The sequence below is a fragment of the Acanthisitta chloris genome, unplaced genomic scaffold (assembly GCF_000695815.1).
Source record: "Acanthisitta chloris isolate BGI_N310 unplaced genomic scaffold, ASM69581v1 scaffold1433, whole genome shotgun sequence".
Taxonomy (NCBI): domain Eukaryota; kingdom Metazoa; phylum Chordata; class Aves; order Passeriformes; family Acanthisittidae; genus Acanthisitta; species Acanthisitta chloris.
In genome coordinates this window covers 7,181-27,383 of record NW_008664094.1, presented here as the reverse complement: position 1 = coordinate 27,383, position 20,203 = coordinate 7,181, and the positions used below count along the sequence as shown (strand labels likewise).

The 20,203-nt window shown below is 36.1% G+C and overlaps 1 protein-coding gene across 1 annotated transcript in view; it reads left to right on the top strand.

Moving 5' to 3' along the window:
• ATP8A1 (ATPase, aminophospholipid transporter (APLT), class I, type 8A, member 1) overlaps positions 1-17,674 on the top strand; it is a gene marked incomplete at its 5' end in the record, with an annotated part of 42,542 nt that extends 24,868 nt beyond the window's left edge. Inside the window, 10 exons of the mRNA XM_009071177.1 lie at positions 1,028-1,102; positions 1,220-1,342; positions 3,766-3,844; positions 6,106-6,167; positions 9,269-9,325; positions 9,794-9,901; positions 13,199-13,287; positions 13,679-13,771; positions 16,674-16,765; positions 17,085-17,674. Coding sequence (XP_009069425.1) covers positions 1,028-1,102; positions 1,220-1,342; positions 3,766-3,844; positions 6,106-6,167; positions 9,269-9,325; positions 9,794-9,901; positions 13,199-13,287; positions 13,679-13,771; positions 16,674-16,765; positions 17,085-17,182 — 876 coding nt within the window. The remainder of the gene's footprint in view (positions 1-1,027; positions 1,103-1,219; positions 1,343-3,765; positions 3,845-6,105; positions 6,168-9,268; positions 9,326-9,793; positions 9,902-13,198; positions 13,288-13,678; positions 13,772-16,673; positions 16,766-17,084) is intronic.
• Between the last annotated feature and the right edge of the window lie 2,529 nt (positions 17,675-20,203).

The window sequence follows — 20,203 nt, the reverse complement described above, 5'->3', positions numbered from 1 at the left end:
CTGAGGTGATAGGAATTAGTGTCATTGGTTTCTTGGTTTAAAAAATGGTAAAGGTCTATAGCAATACTCCTGCACAGTGCTTAGTGTTTACTGACATTTAAACTCCTATTCATAAGAAACTAAAACTGGCCCGTAACTATTTTTTTCCTACTGTGTGTCTTGGTGCAATGGCTGTTTAAATATGGGCCTCATCTTTTGTAGGGGACTGTTCCCAGTGACTTTAGAGGTTTATATTCTGAAGTAAATGGCAAGCAAAAGCTCTGAATTTGTAATAGCCCACTAATGTGAATTATTAACCCTGTACAGAGCATCACACTCACCTGAGATAAGCAGATAGATCCTCACCTAGGATATGCAGAGTCTCATTTTGAAGGGGCTGTCATTACCTCAGAATGATGGTTGGGTTTGAGATTGATCTAGTGATTGAGACCTCCTTTGTGGATTGGTTTTGATTTTATAATTACCATTACTGCAGACACTCTTCTGTTAAACTACTCATTTTATGAAGTTATGCAAATCACCCTTCAACATCAGTGGGACAAAATCTCCCTGTTTCTACTTTTCATTCTTCTAGCTAGTAATAAGTATTAATAGCATAACTGGCTCATACTAAATAAGAAAAGTTTACAATCTAAAAAAAACACATCACGTAGTACTACATCAGCTCACTACATCACCTCCATCACCCCATATTTCTCAGAATATTTATTTCATTAATAATGAAGTGACCTTAAATCACTCAAATACTTAAAGAACCTGACATTTCTTCTGAAAATAGTTACCTCATTTGAATGTTTTCATATTTGCTTGGAATTGGTCACATATTTGACTAGGTTGCCCATTATCTGTTCTTGATTGTGAGTTGATTTTATTATTGAATTTTTTGTCTATGTGGGTTTAAACCAAAACATTTTCAACTGTGTTGTAAATGTTTTCTAAGGAGAACCCTTGGTGCAGAGCTGAGGAAAATTCTGTATATCCTACCTCTCAAGACATTTGAGTAATACACAGTTCTAATCTTTTTCAGGTCTGGTTTGCATTCGTCAATGGCTTTTCTGGACAAATTCTTTTTGAAAGATGGTGTATAGGTCTTTACAATGTGGTAAGATGATTTGTGTGGTTTTAGTTATTTTTAACCATGAAATTTTGTTGAGTAAGCAATCTTAAGCCATCCTTGCCTCTAAAGTTTTCCTTGTTTGTTTTATTTTTAATCTACTAGATGTTTACAGCAATGCCACCACTAACTCTTGGAATATTTGAGAGATCCTGCCGAAAAGAAAACATGCTGAAATATCCTGAGTTATACAAGACTTCCCAAAATGCACTGGACTTCAATACTAAGGTTGATTTTTTTAAAAAATAAAATATAATAAAGCAGAAATTAATAGGAATTCAGTATAGTTATCCTGTTTGCTCTATGCTGGTTATAATTAAAAATGGTGAGGGTTTTTGTTAATACTCTTTTCAGTTGTCTGCTTGTCTGTGAATGGTGCAAATCATATATACTCCTTTTTAGTAAATACTGAAATGGGCAACAAGCACTTTATTTTTTTCAGCCCTGATTTTTTTTTTTTTGTTTTTTTTGCTCTCTGCTGGTAATAAAGCTGTCTTCTTTAGGGAGAAGTGATTAGACCTCACTGTTGCTGAGCTGTATGTATTTGTACTGTTATATGGAAATGGATTACTGAAGCCTGTGGAGAAGTGTTGCAGAGGACAATAAGAACTGTCATCAGATTTGTAGAGGGAGGGACGTGGTACTATTCGGTGTCAATTTGGAGTTGTGATTTTATGGTTTAATTTTGAGTTTTGGGAAAAAATACTTGGAGTCAACAATGTGTCAGGGTGGATCAAAAGGAATCTGAGGCTACTTTTGATAGGAAATGGTAACATTTACCTTAGAGGGACTAGTATAAGAAGTAGTAAAAGAATGTAGGACTCTTTAATACATAAAATACACAAAATTTCTAGAGAATTGTCCATCATAATCTCTTAAAAAAACCAAATTAAACTTGTTCCCGAGTCTGTGATTTCATGGCTATTCGATGTTGTTAAGAGTTCCTTCTGATTTTATTTTCCATAAATATAATTGTGACATTTCAGGTAATGTTACTGTATGTTGAACTTGGGGACATTTTCAATGTCATTGAATTAACAATGCCTACATGTGATGATCTGTTACAGCATGCCTAGGTCTTATATCTGTGCCACTTCTGCTGTAAAGATGAAGTTACCCCAATATATACAGAATTATCTCAACTCTTTCTCCACTGAAGCAGATGAGATTTTTCTGCTTCCTGACTTCATCTCTTCCCCTACAGAAACAAAGCTGAGAGTTGTAAGAAGACTAGGGAACACAGTTTCTTGCATCCCTGTGAATGCTTTACAAATTCAAGACTTTTTTTGTTGTGATAGTTTTAATAAATAGTGTAGGTCAGCAACTGTTGGATTTTTCTGTTTTAAAATAAGCCTTTAATAATTTTATTATTGCACAGATGTATTGTAGACTTGATTGGAAATTCTGTGGCTGTTCTCATACAACACTTGCTATGAGTAAATGTCTACAAACTTCCCAGCTACAAAATTCCCACCTAGATAAGTTGAATAGTTGGTGTTAAAGATTTGGAAACATTACTGCCTTGAATGTTGATTCAGATATTTGTTATGGTAAAAGGGATCAAAGGTTACAAGGTCATGACGGAGGTTAAAGGATTAGCATGTGACAAAAAGAATTGGTCAGGAAAATGGAAAAGTAGAACTAATTTTTCTTGCACCCACCTGTGCTTTCTGTCAAATAAAAACTTGTGGTAATGACACAGCAAGGAGGAGAGACAAAGGTTAATGAGTAGCACAAGTTTAAATGTGCAAAGTATTGGAGTGTAAATTGGATCATGCAGCCTAGTGTAGTTGTATAATCAAACAAAAGACTTTGAGACATTGTGGAAAATGTGAGACAGGCAACTTAATTTCAATTGTTTGAACACCTTAATACTTCAGAATGCACATCAGTTAGGTACAATAAAGGCCATAATAGTCAAAAGAATTGTTGTGACAAAAACATGATTGCTATACTGAAGAAAATGTTACATATTTTTATTATCTTTTTATGTCATTATACAAAATATTATGGAAAGCATTGTTTGCCCTTAATACAGTGCTTTGCAGAAGGCATCTTTTACAAATGAAAGTAAGTTTGAAAGTGAAACTTTAATTATTTAGAAAATACATTAAAGGAAGTTTAATGTGAGCAAGCTATGCTCTTCAAGAATGGAGTATGTAAGGAGGAATTTAAAGAAGTTACTTTTCTTTGTCCTTTTTTGATTCCTGGGGGGGGGGGAATATGTAGGTAGGCATATGTAAACCCCAGGTTTTGATTTTTCCACGGTGTAAATTTATTCTTACACAAAATGCAAATTATAAAAGCTAGAGTCCTTTTAATTCCCTGCTTAGAATATAGTAATTGTTCCGGTTGTCTGGTTTAGTTTATTTTTTCTGCTGATATTCCCATATGCTTATATTTTAATTTCCCTTTTGATTTGAAATTAAAAGAAGGAGATAAAACATACTTTTTTCAAAGCATAAAAATAAACAAATGACCCATGAAGAGCTAAGAGGCAGAAAGTGCCTGTCAGTTATATTACTTCACAGTGGTGGCCTGACAAAAACACATTTTGTGAATCTAACACACAGATAAAAAGAAAGGTCAGGGTTCACAGAGCTAGTTTATTGCAAATGGTTCTCATGGATTTTCTGTTTTCTCTTTCTCAGGTTTTCTGGGTTCATTGTTTAAATGGCCTCTTCCACTCGTTCATTCTGTTTTGGTTTCCACTAAAAGCCCTTCAGCATGGTAAGTATTATGAAAAATAAAAATATTAATGTTGAAAAGTACAAAATATCGAAATCTTTTCCATTTTCTACGGGAGGTTTTATAAATACTAGCAGTTTAGTGTGATTAAATTTCAACATACCATTTCTAGAACTAGACCAGATGCAGTATATTTGAAATGGTTTATTTAAAATCTGTTTAAAAGTAGGAGTAACATTATGTATACATACATTTAATTATCTAAATAGGGTTTATGTAAACTGAAACAAGGTAGACAAAAAGAGATTGCTATTTGATTATGCAAAGTTTTAGATAGTACACCACCATGGTAAATGCCTACAAGACCCTAAGTTGCTACTGTTGCTTGTATTGTCTTTTCCATTTTGTCAACTTTTATTGCTGTTGTGTATACCTTCTCTGCTCTTACTTCAAGGATGTACTAACCTGCTAGTTTATATTTCTATGAGTAGGTTTGTGGCAGAGCAGCAGTGACATTTTGGACAGCTCAGTCCTGTCCATCTTCTAGTGCACCTGAGCTGCAGAAGGCAGTGTGGTGGCTGGGACAGAAGCAGTGTTAATTAAAGAAAGCTTGAAAGCACTGCTTCCAGTCTGTGGGAATGTTTGGGGCTTGGGGAGCTCTCGTAGGGCTGAGGTTTTGGTTTGCTTCCACTTTGTGTGGAGAAGAAACCAAGTGTGTACCTTGCAGCTTTTCTGAAAATTAATTTGCTGGGTTTTGGTGATATAGCCAGGAAGTCTGCCCTGGCATCGGGGACAGAAATATTCTCACAGGCATTTTGGAACTGTTGAGACTAGACAGTGAGACAGTCACAGCTGCTTGTGCCTGGAAGGGTTAAGGGTAAAATTTATTGCAGAGTATTTTACACTCAGTGCCTTCTAATGGGTAAAGAGAGGTGGGTAGCAGCCTGTTTTCTCTGAACAGCCACTCAGAGCACACTGAATGTGTGCTCAGTGGCCACAGTTTGCATTAGGGAGGTTTAGACAGCCCAGGATGAGTGAGATCCCAAAATGTCAATGCACATTGTCATAATGCACTAAAACCACAACCTCAAAACCAAACCCTTCTTCAAAGCTGTAGCCAATCTTTGTGAGAGATTTTTGCATGGCATGATGAAGTGTTTGATGAGTGTTTTTGCATGGCATGATGAAGTGTTTGAGTATATGTGGTGATGCAGAATAGAGTTGGGATACTTGTATGAGCACTTGTGAGAGCACTGTAGCACAGGCCTTGTCCCTGGCCAGGAAAGTCCTGCAGTCCCTGGGGCTAGAACTGACCTGCTGGTGAATGACCTCTGCAAGTCTGAACCAGTTGCCTTTTGCCTTCCCTTTCATTCCTAGAGAAAGGACAGGTGAGTTAAGACAGCAGAATTGCAGCCTGAGGATTGTGTACATGGTGGGGTTGTATAATCTGTACCTGCCATGGGTCTGGCAGTACTATTAATGCAGAGTGAGGAATTTCCTTGAGATAGTTCAGTTGTCTGTGTCTCATGTCTGCCAAGAACTTTGACAGAACTGGGATAAAAAAAACTTGTGCTGAAGCAATAGTCATAAAATAAATTCTGATAAATAATCATAAATGCACTGCTTCAGATTCCTGAACTTAAGAAACATACTAGATGTGTTTTTATGCAAACACATCTCTTCAGAGCTCTGATTCTTTGCATAGCTAATGTGTGTGTGTATCCATATGTGCAAAATGAATATGTACTTGTATGAATCCACATATTTGAGTTGGAAGAAGTTTGAACATTTTATGAACAACAAGCATCTCAAGAATTTGAACTGAGTATATTTTATATTTTTATTGAAACTGAACCTCAGAAATATGGATAAAAGCAAAGATAGGTTTCTATGCAAAAAAACACCCACAGTTAGTAAAAATTTGACTCTAAGCTTTCTGTTTACTTTTATGTTAAAATCAATGTATGCTATAGCCATTACATTTCCTGTTTTTCTAAGGTAAGATACTGTATCTCTGACATTAAAAGTAACTCTAATTGAATTATCACTGGCTACAATATTAGCCATAATGGTATATACTGTTACAAAAAGTTCCTGTTTCTAGCATAATCCCTGAAATCACTGAAAGTTTTAAAGCACTAAAAGTTATAAAAGTAGAAGATCTCTAGTGTCCAGTCCAGTTAAAAATGGATTAGTACCGTGTAGAAAGTGCCACCATCACTTTTGCACAAGAAATAAGATGATACATAGTGCTATTGTGGATGTTTAAATGCTTTTATTTTTATCACTGTTTCCTTCTCCAGGTACTGTGTTTGGCAATGGTAAAACTTCAGATTACCTGTTCCTGGGGAACACTGTATACACTGTAAGTCTTCCTTCAGCTGTCTGCTGGTTTATCTGCTGACTTTATATATTGGCTCTATCTTTAACTGTTTAAGAGATGTAGTTTAATTATTATTTATAATTCTCTTCATAGAAGACTTGATTCAGTGCCTTGTGAAATGCGTTAAGAGTAAGAAATGGCTCTTGAATGACTTTGTGAGAAGCTTTGAAGTACTTTTTGCATTTTAATTCCAGTTTTTAAAACAAAGCAGTTTAATAAAGATGCAGAAGATATGTCTGTCCTTTACTGGAAACTATTTATTTAAATAATAGGAATTATAATTCCCTAATTAGCATGCTTATTCATGTAAATTTCTGCATTGGAGATAGGTTATTGGTTATAGAACTGATTTGTGGACTTGTGAAGATTCAGTTGTGTTCTCTCTTAATTTATAATGAGGCCCTGAAAGAGGGGTAGACCAGATGGAACAAATGTTCATCTGATGTCCTTTCAGAGGCAATCAAGCTGCCAGAATTATACCTGACCCACACCTAACAGTAATCTTCTGTTACTCTCATAGATATTAGGCATTACTGGTGGTGTTTTTCTTTTCATCTTCTATCTGCTAGAATAAATGAATGAAGCTAAATATCTGTTTTTCACTTGCTAGATAAGAATTTAACCCAATACAAGAGGGTTTTCCAAGATCTCTCTTAGAAACAAAGTTAGACTTATTGTCCTCTGTTCTTCAGTGTTAAGAGTTAATTTTACAAGTTCCTGCTGTTGGCAGATACAAAAAGAAATTAATTCTTTCCTCAAAATAAGGGGGCTGTAATAAAAATTGGTGTCAAAATCAATTTCATTAGGGAATTGGGAAACATCATAACAGAAATAAAAGGAAGTATTCTAGATACACTGTAGTCCTTGGAGGTCTCAGCTGCTGTTCACTGCCAGTCAGTACATGGCCTTTAAACTGGTTCTTTCAGGCACATAGGAAAACTGTTCACACATTCTCTTAAAAGCTTATTTGATCTACCAATTCCATTTCCCTGGTCCAAAAGGCAAGCACAGCATGTTTTGCCAGTCCTTGCATATGATCGTGCAATCTATCATGTGATGAACTGGTCTCCATTAGGGACAGATGGAATATCCTGGGTGAGTGTTGTCTGTGCAAGTCTTAATAAAATTAAGATGTAAGGTCACAGTCACTGTCATAGCTGAGTCCTGACAGAAGCAGTTCAGCTGGCACAGGTCTATTTGTATTATGTTCTCATAACACCAGACACTGTTTAGGAATCAGTCGTTTATATGAATGTCACTTCTTTCCCCAACATTGGTAAATACTTCATAAAAGTATCTACCAGAACCACCTGTTGTTTTAAGTGAAACAGGTTCTGCCTGGGGAGTAGTTCTCTGCTCCAGGTTTTCACCCTATCTGCAAATGTTGCATTGTTTACTGTTGTTAGAAGTTGCAGCCTTGCTCAGTTCAGCAGAAGTTTATGACTTGTATGTATGTATACATTACTTAGATAACTTCACCTGTCCTAGCACAGAAACCCAAGTTTTCTGGTAGCATCTCCTTTTCTTTGATTGCTTTACAAGTATCCATTGTATTAGCCATCATTTTGTAGAGTTAGCTGTGTACACTTATTGTATCCATTGTATTAGCCATCATTTTGTGGAGTTAGCTGTGTACACTTGTTGAACCTAATTAGTCAACATAACTGCTGCAGTCATAGCTGAAGCTTTTTCCTGAAGCAATCTCAGAACTACATCCTACCCAGTCACTCTGCTTTGGGCTTCTTTCTAAAAGCTAAGCTTGGCACTAGGAGAAAACAAGTTACATGGTCTGTACTAAGAGTTTACTGGATTACATTAAGTCCTGTGAAACTGAGTGTTCAAAATGTGCTGTTGTTCAGGTTGTCACCCATCAGTTGATTGATAAGTCTTGAAATATTATAGTACTGCAGAACCTGTTGTTCAGGTTGTCACCCATCAGTTAATTGATAAGTCTTGAAATATAATAGTACTGCAGAATGTGTGGGTATCATCTGTGACATCAGCTGAGTCACAGACATCAGAGCCTACAGTTTTTGAAATCTGTAGCAACATTTTCCAATGCCTTCAGAAATGAGTTATTATATTTTCAATCTAGTAACCTGGAGCTGTTCATTATTGTTTGCCAAGGTGTATCGATAAATGCTAAGAGAGGTCACAGTGCAGTTGATCTGTCACTTTCTTCAACTGGTTTTCAACTAGGAGAATTGAAGCTCCAGCATCTTGAGAGGTTAATTGCTTGCCACTAACCTGCAGAGTGGCCAACAATTTCACAAGAAAACTCTCCTTTCCTTCACTTCACATTAGAAGTCTTGGGGTAGACAGGGATGCAGTCGATGTATTCCTGCTCTTGCACAGGAATTCAAGGAGGTCTGGAGCACACATGAAGATTTGAGAGGCTTTCAAAACAGGGATGGAGGCTTTTTTTTTCTTTTTAATCTGTGCATGTGCACTGACAGTTCTCAGTCATTGTCTTGAAATACCAAAATAATGAGGCTAAGGTACTTCTCATTTTTCGTGCTGCTTTTAATGTGGTCTTACGAAGTCTACGTTGATCAAAAATAATGAGGCTAAGGTACTTCTCATTCTTCGTGCTGCTTTTAATGTAGTCTTACGAAGTCTACATTGATCAGCTGTGCAAAATCAGTAGGAAAGCGATTCAGAAATTAATATATAGTTTAGTTCCTTTGGATCCCCGAAAAAATTGAAAATCAGTAGGAAAGCGATTCAGAAATGAATATAGTTTAGTTCCTTTGGATCCCCCAAAAAATTTGATTTATATCACATCCTGGAATTATTTCTTCAAACAGAAATTTCCAATAGGAATGCTGTGAAAGTATTGGTACAACCATTTTTGAGGGACCTTATTTCTTCAAACAGAAATTTCCAATAGAAGTGCTGTGAAAGTATTTGTACAACCATTTTTGAGGGGACCTTTTTTCAAAAGCTGAGTGCTTTGTACAGAATATCAGTTTGATTTCTTGGTTCTTTTTGTTCTGTTTTCCTGGAAGTTTAAGCAAACTAATAAATTCTGTATGTTAAGATTCCTATATTAAATAAGAATCCTCTGTCTTTCTCTCTTTAAGTTTGTGGTTCTGACTGTATGTTTGAAGGCTGGATTAGAGACCTCATATTGGACTTTGGTAAGCAAATGTCTTTACCATATTCTCAAATGTTCCATAAAATACGATGGGTTAATAATTTTGTTGTTTTTTTCTTTAATATATTAGGCCCTTACAGTTTGTCAGCAGTCCACACAGTATCAAACTAAACTGTGGTTACTGCAGGGAAGGACAGAATGTCCACATAAAAAAAGTAATGCTTCATATTGAAAACTAGGACATTGGGATGAGGCTTAAAGTAATCCTTAAACTAGAAAAATCAAATTACTCTGAACTGATTGTAACTGAATTTAAATTGGCTTAAAATGCAGTAATATTGCTGCTGATAGTATCATTTCCCTTTAAGAAATAGCTAATTGAAGTAGCAGACTTAAATTCATACAAGAAACAGAAATTTCATCCAATACATCAAAATGCCATTGTAAATACTGAGTAACAAAGATGTTATTTTATGTTACAATGCATCTGTTCTCTTTTTCTGTTTAACAGTTCAGCCATATAGCTATCTGGGGCAGCATAGCACTTTGGATAGTGTTTTTTGGAATCTACTCTTCTTTGTGGCCAGTCATTCCTATGGCACCTGATATGTCAGGAGAGGTAAAAGTATATGTTAACTAATATCTGAATGTGTGAAAAAAATTTATTTCAGTCTTTAATACAGGCCTAATCTTTATTGGATCATTTTGCTAACTAGAGATGCACATGTCGTTCCATCTTTTATACCTTCAGTATGGTAGCCACGTTGTATGAAAAGACAATGAATTTTTACTCTTGTGAAAATGGAGCTGAGCTGGGAGGGAAGTGCTTTCAAAGATAAAAAGCAGGTCTGGTTTAATATTACAACAGTAAAGCACTTGGGCATGTATGAAGGCAAACACATGCAGGTAACTCTAGGTTATCTCAACTCTAGGTTGAGAAGTGAAACTTTGGCTGGTTTGGGGGTGTTGAGGTATTATTTTAATAGCTCTGTAGTTTGTAGGAAGAGAGTGTGTACCTAGGTGATACCTGAAATAGATGAATTGAAAAAGGGCTTTCCTAACCTTTTCTACAGCGAGAATTTGACCATTATTTTCATCTTTCCTTATTTTAAGAAGGCTTCTTAAAATCAGAGCTAGCTGTTTGGGCAGATCATTTTGTAATGGAGAAAAAGGGAATATTCTCTGTTTATTCTGACATGTAATTTCCTAACAGTATGTCTTCATCAGTGCATTAAAAATGTTTCACAGCCAGGATTTCTAACCTGCCTCTAAGCCATGAAAAGGAGTATTTCTCAGCACCTTTTTCTTTCTTAAAAAGTAAGAATTTATATAAAAGTCTGCGCATCGCATTTAATAAGCAATGCTAATTTATTTTCGAAAGTCCTAATACTGAGCAAGAGCTCCACATAGAACAAATTATTTATCCTCCCTGCAGGATTTGCAACTCCTACAATAAACTGGGCTTCCCAGCTCTCATTTTGGATTACTTCTGAATTCCCCTGGGAGCCACTTTTGTGGCAGATTCCATTTGGTTTCACAAGGCCTAGAGGGGGGAAAACTTGGCATAGAGCACAAATCTCTCACATTAGGAACAATTTGTAAACCACAAACAGAGGCAGCCAGAGTCCGTCCCCAGAACAGGCTGCTCCTGTTAGTGCCATTGTCTGAAAAGGATTGGTTTGCCATTTCCCAGATGACCTGCCTATGTGTAGAGAGATGTGAAAAGTTAGAGACAAAAATGGTTTCTACAGAGTGAGGGGAGAGCTTTCTTGTACAGAAAGGAAGGAAATACCTCTGTGGGATTTTATTTTTTCCCCTCTTCGTCCAAAAAATACAAAGAGGCCCTCTGTCTTTAATGCGAATGTCGGCTTTAAATCTTTTAGGTTTGGATTAACTCTGTAAAAGGAAAAAAATCTGACAGGCTTTCAAATATGACGCAGAAAAACTTTTTTTTTTTTACCTCAATTCATGTTGTTCATTTGTAAAGCCAAAGGCTGGATGGACTGAATAGTAGGCGCCAGTTGTTCCTTCATTCATAGTTAGCATTACAATGGTCAGAATTAACATCCTAAGACCTACATTATCACTTTTGCTGTTTCACCAGCAAACATTTAGTACCGGGTGGCTAACGCAAGGACAGCTCTTTGCTATGCTCTTAGAAATCAAAAAATGTTGTTCATAATAGGAAGGAAGAGTCGTCGTTATTTCGAGTTGTATTTTTATGCTTTTCTTCATATTTTTTTTTTAGGAAGCTGTATCTCTAATTGCGACATAATTATAAAATGTCTTGCAAAATGTATTTGTGATAGACATTTCCTATCAGCTGCTCTTTTAGAAAATTTCGTCAAGTTGCTTAGAAAGTGACTGTGCTAATACATTTTCTCCAGTTCCTGAAACACAATTTTCTGTTTTTTCCTTCATTCAAAATGTGAGTTGTTTTATTTGTGAATTGCCACTCCTCAGTTTTTATACCTTTGCTAATAGCTGTTGGCAGAAATAATTACTAGAATCTCAGGGCAATATCTATGTCCTCTTCATGTAGCTATGGAGAGTTCACTGAATTTTTTGTTAAAATACATTCAAATGCTTTCCAAAGAATTCAGTGCCAGTAGGAATTTGGATACAAAACCAAGGTAAATAACTTTTTACTTACATGATAATTAGGGGTTTTTTTCTGAAAATGCTTCACTTATGTTTTTACATATCAATATATTGAGTATAATTCTAAAATGTTTATGTATGTGTGTTGAGAAATTAGATTTTAGCTACTGCAAGCTACCTGCATTCATCTGCTGATTAATGCTAGTAAAATTTTGGCTTAATTATTTTACTTACATGCTGGGGTTTAATCTTTGAAAGAAGTCTCCAAGTAATAAAACACAGGATTTGAAAGGGTATAGTCATGTAGCAATGTTACTTTCAACCTGTGTGCAATCTAATTGCATTATAAAGGTATTTTTAATATGGACTGCAAAACAAACTTGCAATAATATGCTTGGTGAAGTATTTATCATACTTCTTGCATCCCTAATATTATTGAAGTAACACTTGGGTATGGATTGCAAGGTTAAAGACTTTTTTTTCCTGTGTCGTCCATACATTATGATATTTGGTTTGGCTTTTTAACGTGTTTTAGTTTTTAGGGTGTCTACAGACCAAGTTATGAACAGAAGAAATTCCTGTGCATTTTAGAAAGTGGCATATAAAAAACCAAATACACAGCTAAAAGCCATTATAAGGTTTTCATCTATTTCACCATGCATTAATGTGTTCCATCTTCATTTAACAATCTGTTGCATAGTTTACGTAAAGAATTGTTTTCTTAGTTCTCATTTTTAAGCAATCTGTTTAACAGGAGTCTGTGGCAGTGTGAGAACTGTGGTATAGCAAGTTCTCCTGAAGATAACTTTGATCTAAGTTATGTTGCAGAATTATTGTAACAGTGTCCATATGAAGCATCATGAACTGCTGTATCCTGTGGGGGTCGACTGCAAATAGGAAATTGTGTTCATAGTGTATTAACGAAGATTAGAGTGAGTTTTTGATAAAGCTGATTTTAATAGAAATACCTACAATCAGCACAGTGATGCAGAGAGGGTTGTGGAGGGGTCGATCCCCTCTCAAAGGGCTAAGCAGTGTGATCTTCCTACCACCTTCTTAACACAAATTAATGCTTTGCTGGATTTCTATTGCCACTCAGGGGATTTTAGAAAGGAGTTCAAGTTTGATTTCACAGCAGACAGAGTAGAATGGCTCATTTCAATGTGTCTTTGATAGCCTCAACTAAGTAATTGATATTTCTAAGATTATTTTTTTCTAGTTCTGACCATGACATAATTATATGTTGATATTTCTAAGATTATTTTTTTCTAATTCTTGCCATGACATCATCATATTTTGTGCATTTTCCTTCCAGGCAGCTATGATGTTCAGCTCTGGAGTATTTTGGATGGGACTTCTGTGTATTCCTATGACAGCTTTACTTCTTGATATAGTATACAAAGTGTGAGTACAGAAATGCCAAGGTTTATGGAAGAGTAGTGACTTTTAAATGTGTGCTAATTAATTGCTAATATAAGGAAAGCAAATTAAGATCCGTTCTGGTGCTTATATAAAGTTATTTCTACCTTGTTGGATTTTGTTGAAGTATTACAATTGTTCTTAGTATTTGAAATGTTTCAATAATTGTAATGTCTTAGTAATAAATATTTTTTGTTTTGAATTTGTAAGAACAGCTGAAAAAATACATTCTTTAGATTTATTATGTTTCTTCTTGTAAAGGTTAATTTTAAGTATGGGAAAATGGATTTATAAACTGAATATTTATATAAGTGTTAAAACTATCTGTTCTACTTTGAAGAATAGGAAACATGGCAGTATTTTTTATCACTTACAGAGTAAAGAGAGCTACTTATAAGACACTGGTAGATGAAGTTCAGGAGTTGGAAGCAAAGTCTGAGGATCCCGGGGCACTTGTGCATGGCAAGAGGTACTGTAAAAATCTGTAAAACATTGTCTTAAAAATAAAAAGCTAAATATTTTAAGCCTTGTACATGTATCAAAGACCAAATCTGTACAAACAAAAGGCATCTGTAAAGTGGTTTCGGGTCTACTGATCCCAAATGTTTTTTCATATACTTAGATGCAGCTTTTTACCAAAAGCTCTAACTGATATGTTTCTTCGTAGCTGACTGGTTTCTAGTTAGTACATATAGAACAAACTTGAGGTACAGTTTCAATTCTGTCACTTATAACTGTGTTAACATTAAATACAAAACGAGTTTGTTATAAATTGGTGGGCCTAAGCACAAAAAGAAGTAATTTATTTTTAAACCTGCTTAGGACAAAAAGCAAAATCTTGTCTAGGATTTTCTGAAATTGAATATAACAAGCTGGCTTTGTATCTGATGCCACTCCAGAGCAAACCACTTTGACTAACCTATATGCAGTAGGAAAAATTTATAAGTGAAGACTCCACAAGAGTTCCCTTGTTACATCCTCCTTCACGGGCCAAACTGGTAATTTGAAAGGGGAGAATGTAAAACTGAACAATTGGACATTTTCTGTGTGTAAACTCAGCATAAAGGTGTGCACTGACTAAAACACTTCCGACTTTTTAACCCTAAGTGAACTCATAGCAAGCACTTGCTGAATGGGAGTATGAGATGACAAAATCTCTCTCTCTCTCTCCATTCCAATTCATTAGTGCCATTTGGCTGAACTAGAGCTTTCTTTCCTTGTCTTCATTTTCATGAGTTTTGTGAAGACTAAAAAAAGCCAAAACTGCTGATACTTGATTTTCCTGTTCTTTCTTTCCTTTGGACTGCTGTTCTTTTCATATCTTCATGGCAAAGGGCTTAGCCAAGAAGGCTTTTTCTTTCCTACCAAGCTTTGCACAGAAAGAGACCAGAAAAACACAAACAGCCATTTCTTTTATCGTAGGTTCAATTTTCAAAAAGTACTTTTTATTCCTAAGATACTTAAGTTCCCTTTCTCCTTCTCCAGTCAGTGGGAATACATCTTAGTAGGATTTAGCAGGTTGAGACCAAATTACATCAGATACCAATGTGACAACCCTTTCTAGTGGGTGGAATATCAAGCTTGTGTGAGTGCTTGCCTCTACTTTTCCTTTCCTTGAAATTATTTTCACAAGAATGTTCTGTCTCTAGTGGGTCCCAGAGGAGATCCTGTGATGCCTGAAGCTTATCCCACCCCCCCTGGAACACCTGGTCTAGTGTTCTGGGCTACATAGGAGGCTATACCTGTATATGGTCTCCTGTCAGGCTCTCTATGCTGTCTCTGTAGCAGCAGCTTCAGCCTGGAAGTACTGCAAACTCCCCTAGGTGATAGCAACTCCTGCATCAAGCCTACTTTTCCTTCATCACTGCAAGGCCCAACTAGGGTTTGCAAGTGTAAGTTCTCCTACCTTTTAAAGGTGATGTAAATTGATTGCTATGGATCCTTTTCTCCAGTGGCAACTCTCATTCAGACAGATTCAGGGCAAGATCTTCCTCCAGATTAACCAACTCATATACCAATGTGCTGAGCTTTGAGCCAGAAGTAATGTATGCTGTGTGCTCTTTTGCAAAGAACAAAACTTGTAAAATGGATTGCAGGCATTAGTACCAGATGGTGCTAAAAGGGGAACATCTTGTGGATGCAGAAGAAAGTAAGGTAACATACCTGTTTAGTATTCCATATTTGCATTCCCTAGACTTCTCTTGTATTCCCAAATTCAGCTACTTTAACTTCAGTTGTGTAGGCAGTATGCTTTTCCTTCATCCTACAGCATTTCCCCAAATCCTTTCTTATATAGGTGAAACGAACTCGATGTTTTCACCACTGGTTTTATAATTATCTTTGTATCCCACTTGAAATCAGAGACTTGAAATGTCAGAGACATTTATACTCCTCCTGTTTTGCAGTTGGGCTGAAATGGAGGGTCACTAGGGTCACACCACTTTTGCTTTGCAGTTGGGCTGAAATGGAGGGTCACTTGAGTCACACCGAAGCACAACAAACATGTAACACAGCAAACTTGGTAGTGCTGGGAAGGAAGGAGATGGGCTGAAGTGGCCAACTTCTAGCACTGAGAGTAGTCTGTTATTTGGGTATGATTTCCACAAAAACACCTTCTAGAGTTTCCCTGGGAACAGGCCTTGCTAGAAGGGCAGTTGGGCTGAAATGGAGGGTCACTTGAGTCACACCGAAGCACAACAAACATGTAACACAGCAAACTTGGTAGTGCTGGGAAGGAAGGAGATGGGCTGAAGTGGCCAACTTCTAGCACTGAGAGTAGTCTGTTATTTGGGTATGATTTCCACAAAAACACCTTCTAGAGTTTCCCTGGGAACAGGCCTTGCTAGAAGGCTTTTCGTGGAAGTGATATGTTTCTGTACACACAGCTGATGACTATGGATGTGACATTCCCTCCATCTCCATTTCCCATCCCTTGACATACTGTGTCAGGAGGGCCTAGGAGCACTTTCCATGTAAGAAAAAGAAAGACTAAGAGTAATTCAGCCTGGCAGTAATCAAGCCATGCTACGTCAAGGAAACCAGTGCCTTCCCTTTACATTGTGTGTTTCTCAAGGAGTTATGTTTACAGCTTTGCAATATTATCTATTTATTTGTGTTGTCAGTGCACAGCAGTGCTTCAAACAGACATTTTGCCTGTACTGTGAGAAGTACAATCATTACTAGGGATCTGGACATAATACTCTTTCCTTACACACACTTTTAATCATCTTTTTAATAATTCATCAGGCACAATTTAAAAAGGAGAGCGGACACTTTTCATTGAATAATTAATTCCCACTGAACAGACTCAAAGATAAAGGGATAGTACAATTAGTAAGTCAATATTTTTCACGTGTCTACCTTCTTTCCAGCTTAACTGAAAGAGCCCAACTACTGAAGAATGTTTTTAAGAAGAACCATGTGAACCTGTACCGCTCTGACTCTTTGCAGCAAAACTTGCTTCGTAAGTGTTCACTGACAAAAATTAACATCCATTAATAACACAGAAGTAAAATTCTACTTTTCACTACATTTATAGTAAAGCTGCTGTACCCTTAACCTATTAGAGCATGTTTTTTTGCCTGTTAGGTTTCTCTTCATTCCTGAGATACTGCACAGAGCACTTTCTGCTGTTTTATAATTGCAAAATTATGTAAGAAATGGCATGGTTTTTTACTAATTGCTGAAAAGTGATTTATTCCCCTCCGTTGACCTTTGTTAAATTGTTTTTGTTAAAGTTTTTAAAAAACATGATTAGTTTCTATTTTGCTTTATCTCTGCAGATGGCTATGCCTTCTCTCAAGATGAAAATGGAATCGTTTCCCAGTCTGAAGTCATAAGAGCTTACGATACCACGAAGCAGAGGCCTGAGGAATGGTGAAGGAACACAGCTCAAGATTCAGGCTCTAGTGGTTATTTTTGTGAGACAGACTGCTAGATCTTTGCTGGGAGCTACGACCATGGCTCAGTTATCAGAGATTGAAAGATCTATGATGGTCCTGTTCCATAAAGTTTGGATTTGTGTATTCAGTAGACATAAGCACTGTGCAACTATACTGTAACACACCATCTCTAAATTTTTTAACAGGTATTTGCTTAGCCTTTGTAAACAGATTGGAATTTACCTTGTATCTTGCCAGCTTGCTTATTTTACAATGAAGTTGAATCAATACTGGTCATATACTCAGAAGGCAGTGGTCAGAGTGCTAAACATACTTTACAGTGACAGATCAATTAGCATCTGTGAAGGTTTTTAAGTGTTAATATATTTAAATACAGTTGATAATAAGCCTTTGATTTCAACAAGTGCTGAAAATAACAGTATCTTAATGGTGTTAATTCACCTTCTTTAAAAAGATTTTGAGTCAAGATGTTCATAGATGTTTGTGTCAAACTAACCTAAAGACATTTGCCAAAGAAGTTCCATAAGTGTTTTCTGTTGTTAGAAATAATTTGCAAGGAAATTATCTCCAGTCCTGATCTCAGAACTGCATGCTTGATTCTCCACACTTGAGGAGAAAGTACAGTGAGTCTAATTTGAGTGGCCTTTATGGCATTTGCTTTCAAAACTGCAAGTCTTTGCACCTTTGGCCTTATACAAGCTTTCCCTTATTTTCATTCAGTATTGTGTATGGTTGCCAACTTGTACAATGGAGTACACATTATTTTGTTCTTTTTTTTAAGAATTGCTCTGCCTTACTTCCCTTTAGCAAACCTAATTATTTTTGTGATGCTTCGTTGTATCTGCTTATACTGTAGATGCAAAAGAAAGTTTGTTTTAACTTATTTTTTAAAATTAATCAGATTTTCAACATTTTTATACTAAGGTTATTTGAAATGCATACATTGAAATACAGAGCAAAGCATGCCCTTGGCTAGTCTGTGGTATGTACTCGTGTATTTGCACTAAAGTCACTTCCTGTGAAGGTGTGAAACACATTGCAGTCTCTTTACAACTTACTGTCATGCAGAACACCTATATACTCTCACCTTGAATTAAAAACGGAGAGGAAGTGACTGCAGAAAAAGATATACATCTGGTATAAGATGAAAAAAGAGGGAGGTGTTAGATGAGAACATTGTGATACATTTTATAAGTAGTTGTACTTGGTATTTCTCAGCTTATCACCCAGCAACCATCAGGTTTCAAACTAAGGAAAGCTACTTGAACTTCAGAATTTAGTTAATTCTTGCAAATGTTTAGTCCATGTTTAATTCTGGGTTTAAAAGTCACCATAACTACATTGAAAATACAGTTTTCTATAGTAGTGGTTGGTTTTATTTTTTATTCTATTTCTATGCATTACATAGGAATGATCTTTTTTTTTCCTTTCAATGGAGATCAACTAGATGGAAAAGCAGAACAACAACATCCCCAGTGATCTGTTAAATTAAGAATTTCCTCTTTGCTCTCCAAACCATCCACTTTCAACTTGGAAATAACAAGTCATCCGGTCCCATTTTTCCTCTGCCCTTCTTCATTCATCATGTTCTTACTGAAGGTGTCTTTACCTCCTTGCCTTTCATCTGGCTAAATACTTAGCATATAACTTTATTGCACCATCCAAGTTTCTTATGCTCCATTCTAGGAGAAGCTTACAAATACACATAGAAAGCCCAACAAAAGGCACTATATGAAAGTACATATTTAGGAAGGCCTGTCAATGGGGAGGCAGTCTGCATTTCATATGCATGTTATGCAGTGTCTTCCTCTCTCCTTCCCGGAGTGATCTTTAAACAGAAGACACAGGGACAAAGGGAATGTATCCCACTAGAAACAGTTCTGCCAGTCAGTCATGCAGACAAGAACTGCCTTCAGAAAAGCCATTTCAGGCATAGATAAATAGATGGATCAATATGGGAGGGCCAAATCACTTGACCTAAGGCAAGAAAAAATTTGGGGCCATGCCCCTTTCCTAAAATGGGGATCCCTGTTTTCTGTCATCCAAGGGACAATGAGCAACTTCAAAACATTTCTGAAATTAACCATGACACTGTTGCTTCTTTATAATCTTTCGATGTACTTAACTCACATAAAATGACTTGATCTATATGTACTCTCTTTATGGGTAATTTTTTTTCTGTTCTAAGTGGTTTAATTGCTGATTTTGCAGAAAAGGACATGAGGACTAGAATACATTGTAAAATATTTACAATGAGAAATTGACCTGATCTCTTATTCTTCCTATGAAATAAAATTCTCTCTCACCATTGTAATACAGTTTGAGGAAAATAACACACAGTATATCCCTGGTTTAACTGGCTTAAAAAGGAAGAAAGCCTAAGATCCTAAAAGCAGACTGTAATTTAAAGTTTTTAAGCTAATCTTATGACAAGATTTCATCTTTACATATTTGCAGAATTTGTAGTAGTATTTCACAAAGTGCATTTTTTGTCTTTGTTACTTCTGTTGGGTCTTTCTTCTGTCTCTGTACTTTTTCTGATAATTAGTGGTTGGAAGATACCACTTGTTAAAAATAGCAAAAAAGTCAAATGTGGCAAAAACTGTCTTTTTTGATTGCTCATACAATTCCATTTTAAAATACAAGATTATCTCAGCTATGCGTGCCCATTTTTAAATCAGGTCGAGTATACAATATGCACTTTATTTCCATCTAAAGTACACAATAATATAATCTATTACCATCCTGTTACTGTATCACATCTTTGTTAAAATCAGGGGATTCTGCTGATGGTTCTTTAAAGAAAAAAGAACAGTTTAGGCAAAAATGCTCATCACAATGCCTCTTTTCGTATTGTTTGAAAATTCAAATGTGTATGAAATGTAAAAACCACATGGACTTTTCCACCTGTTTCATGTGCACTGCAAGTTAGTATTAAAAATTTCCATCTAAAAGTTGAACCAGTGCCACTTCAAAATCGGGTATCTTATATAAATACT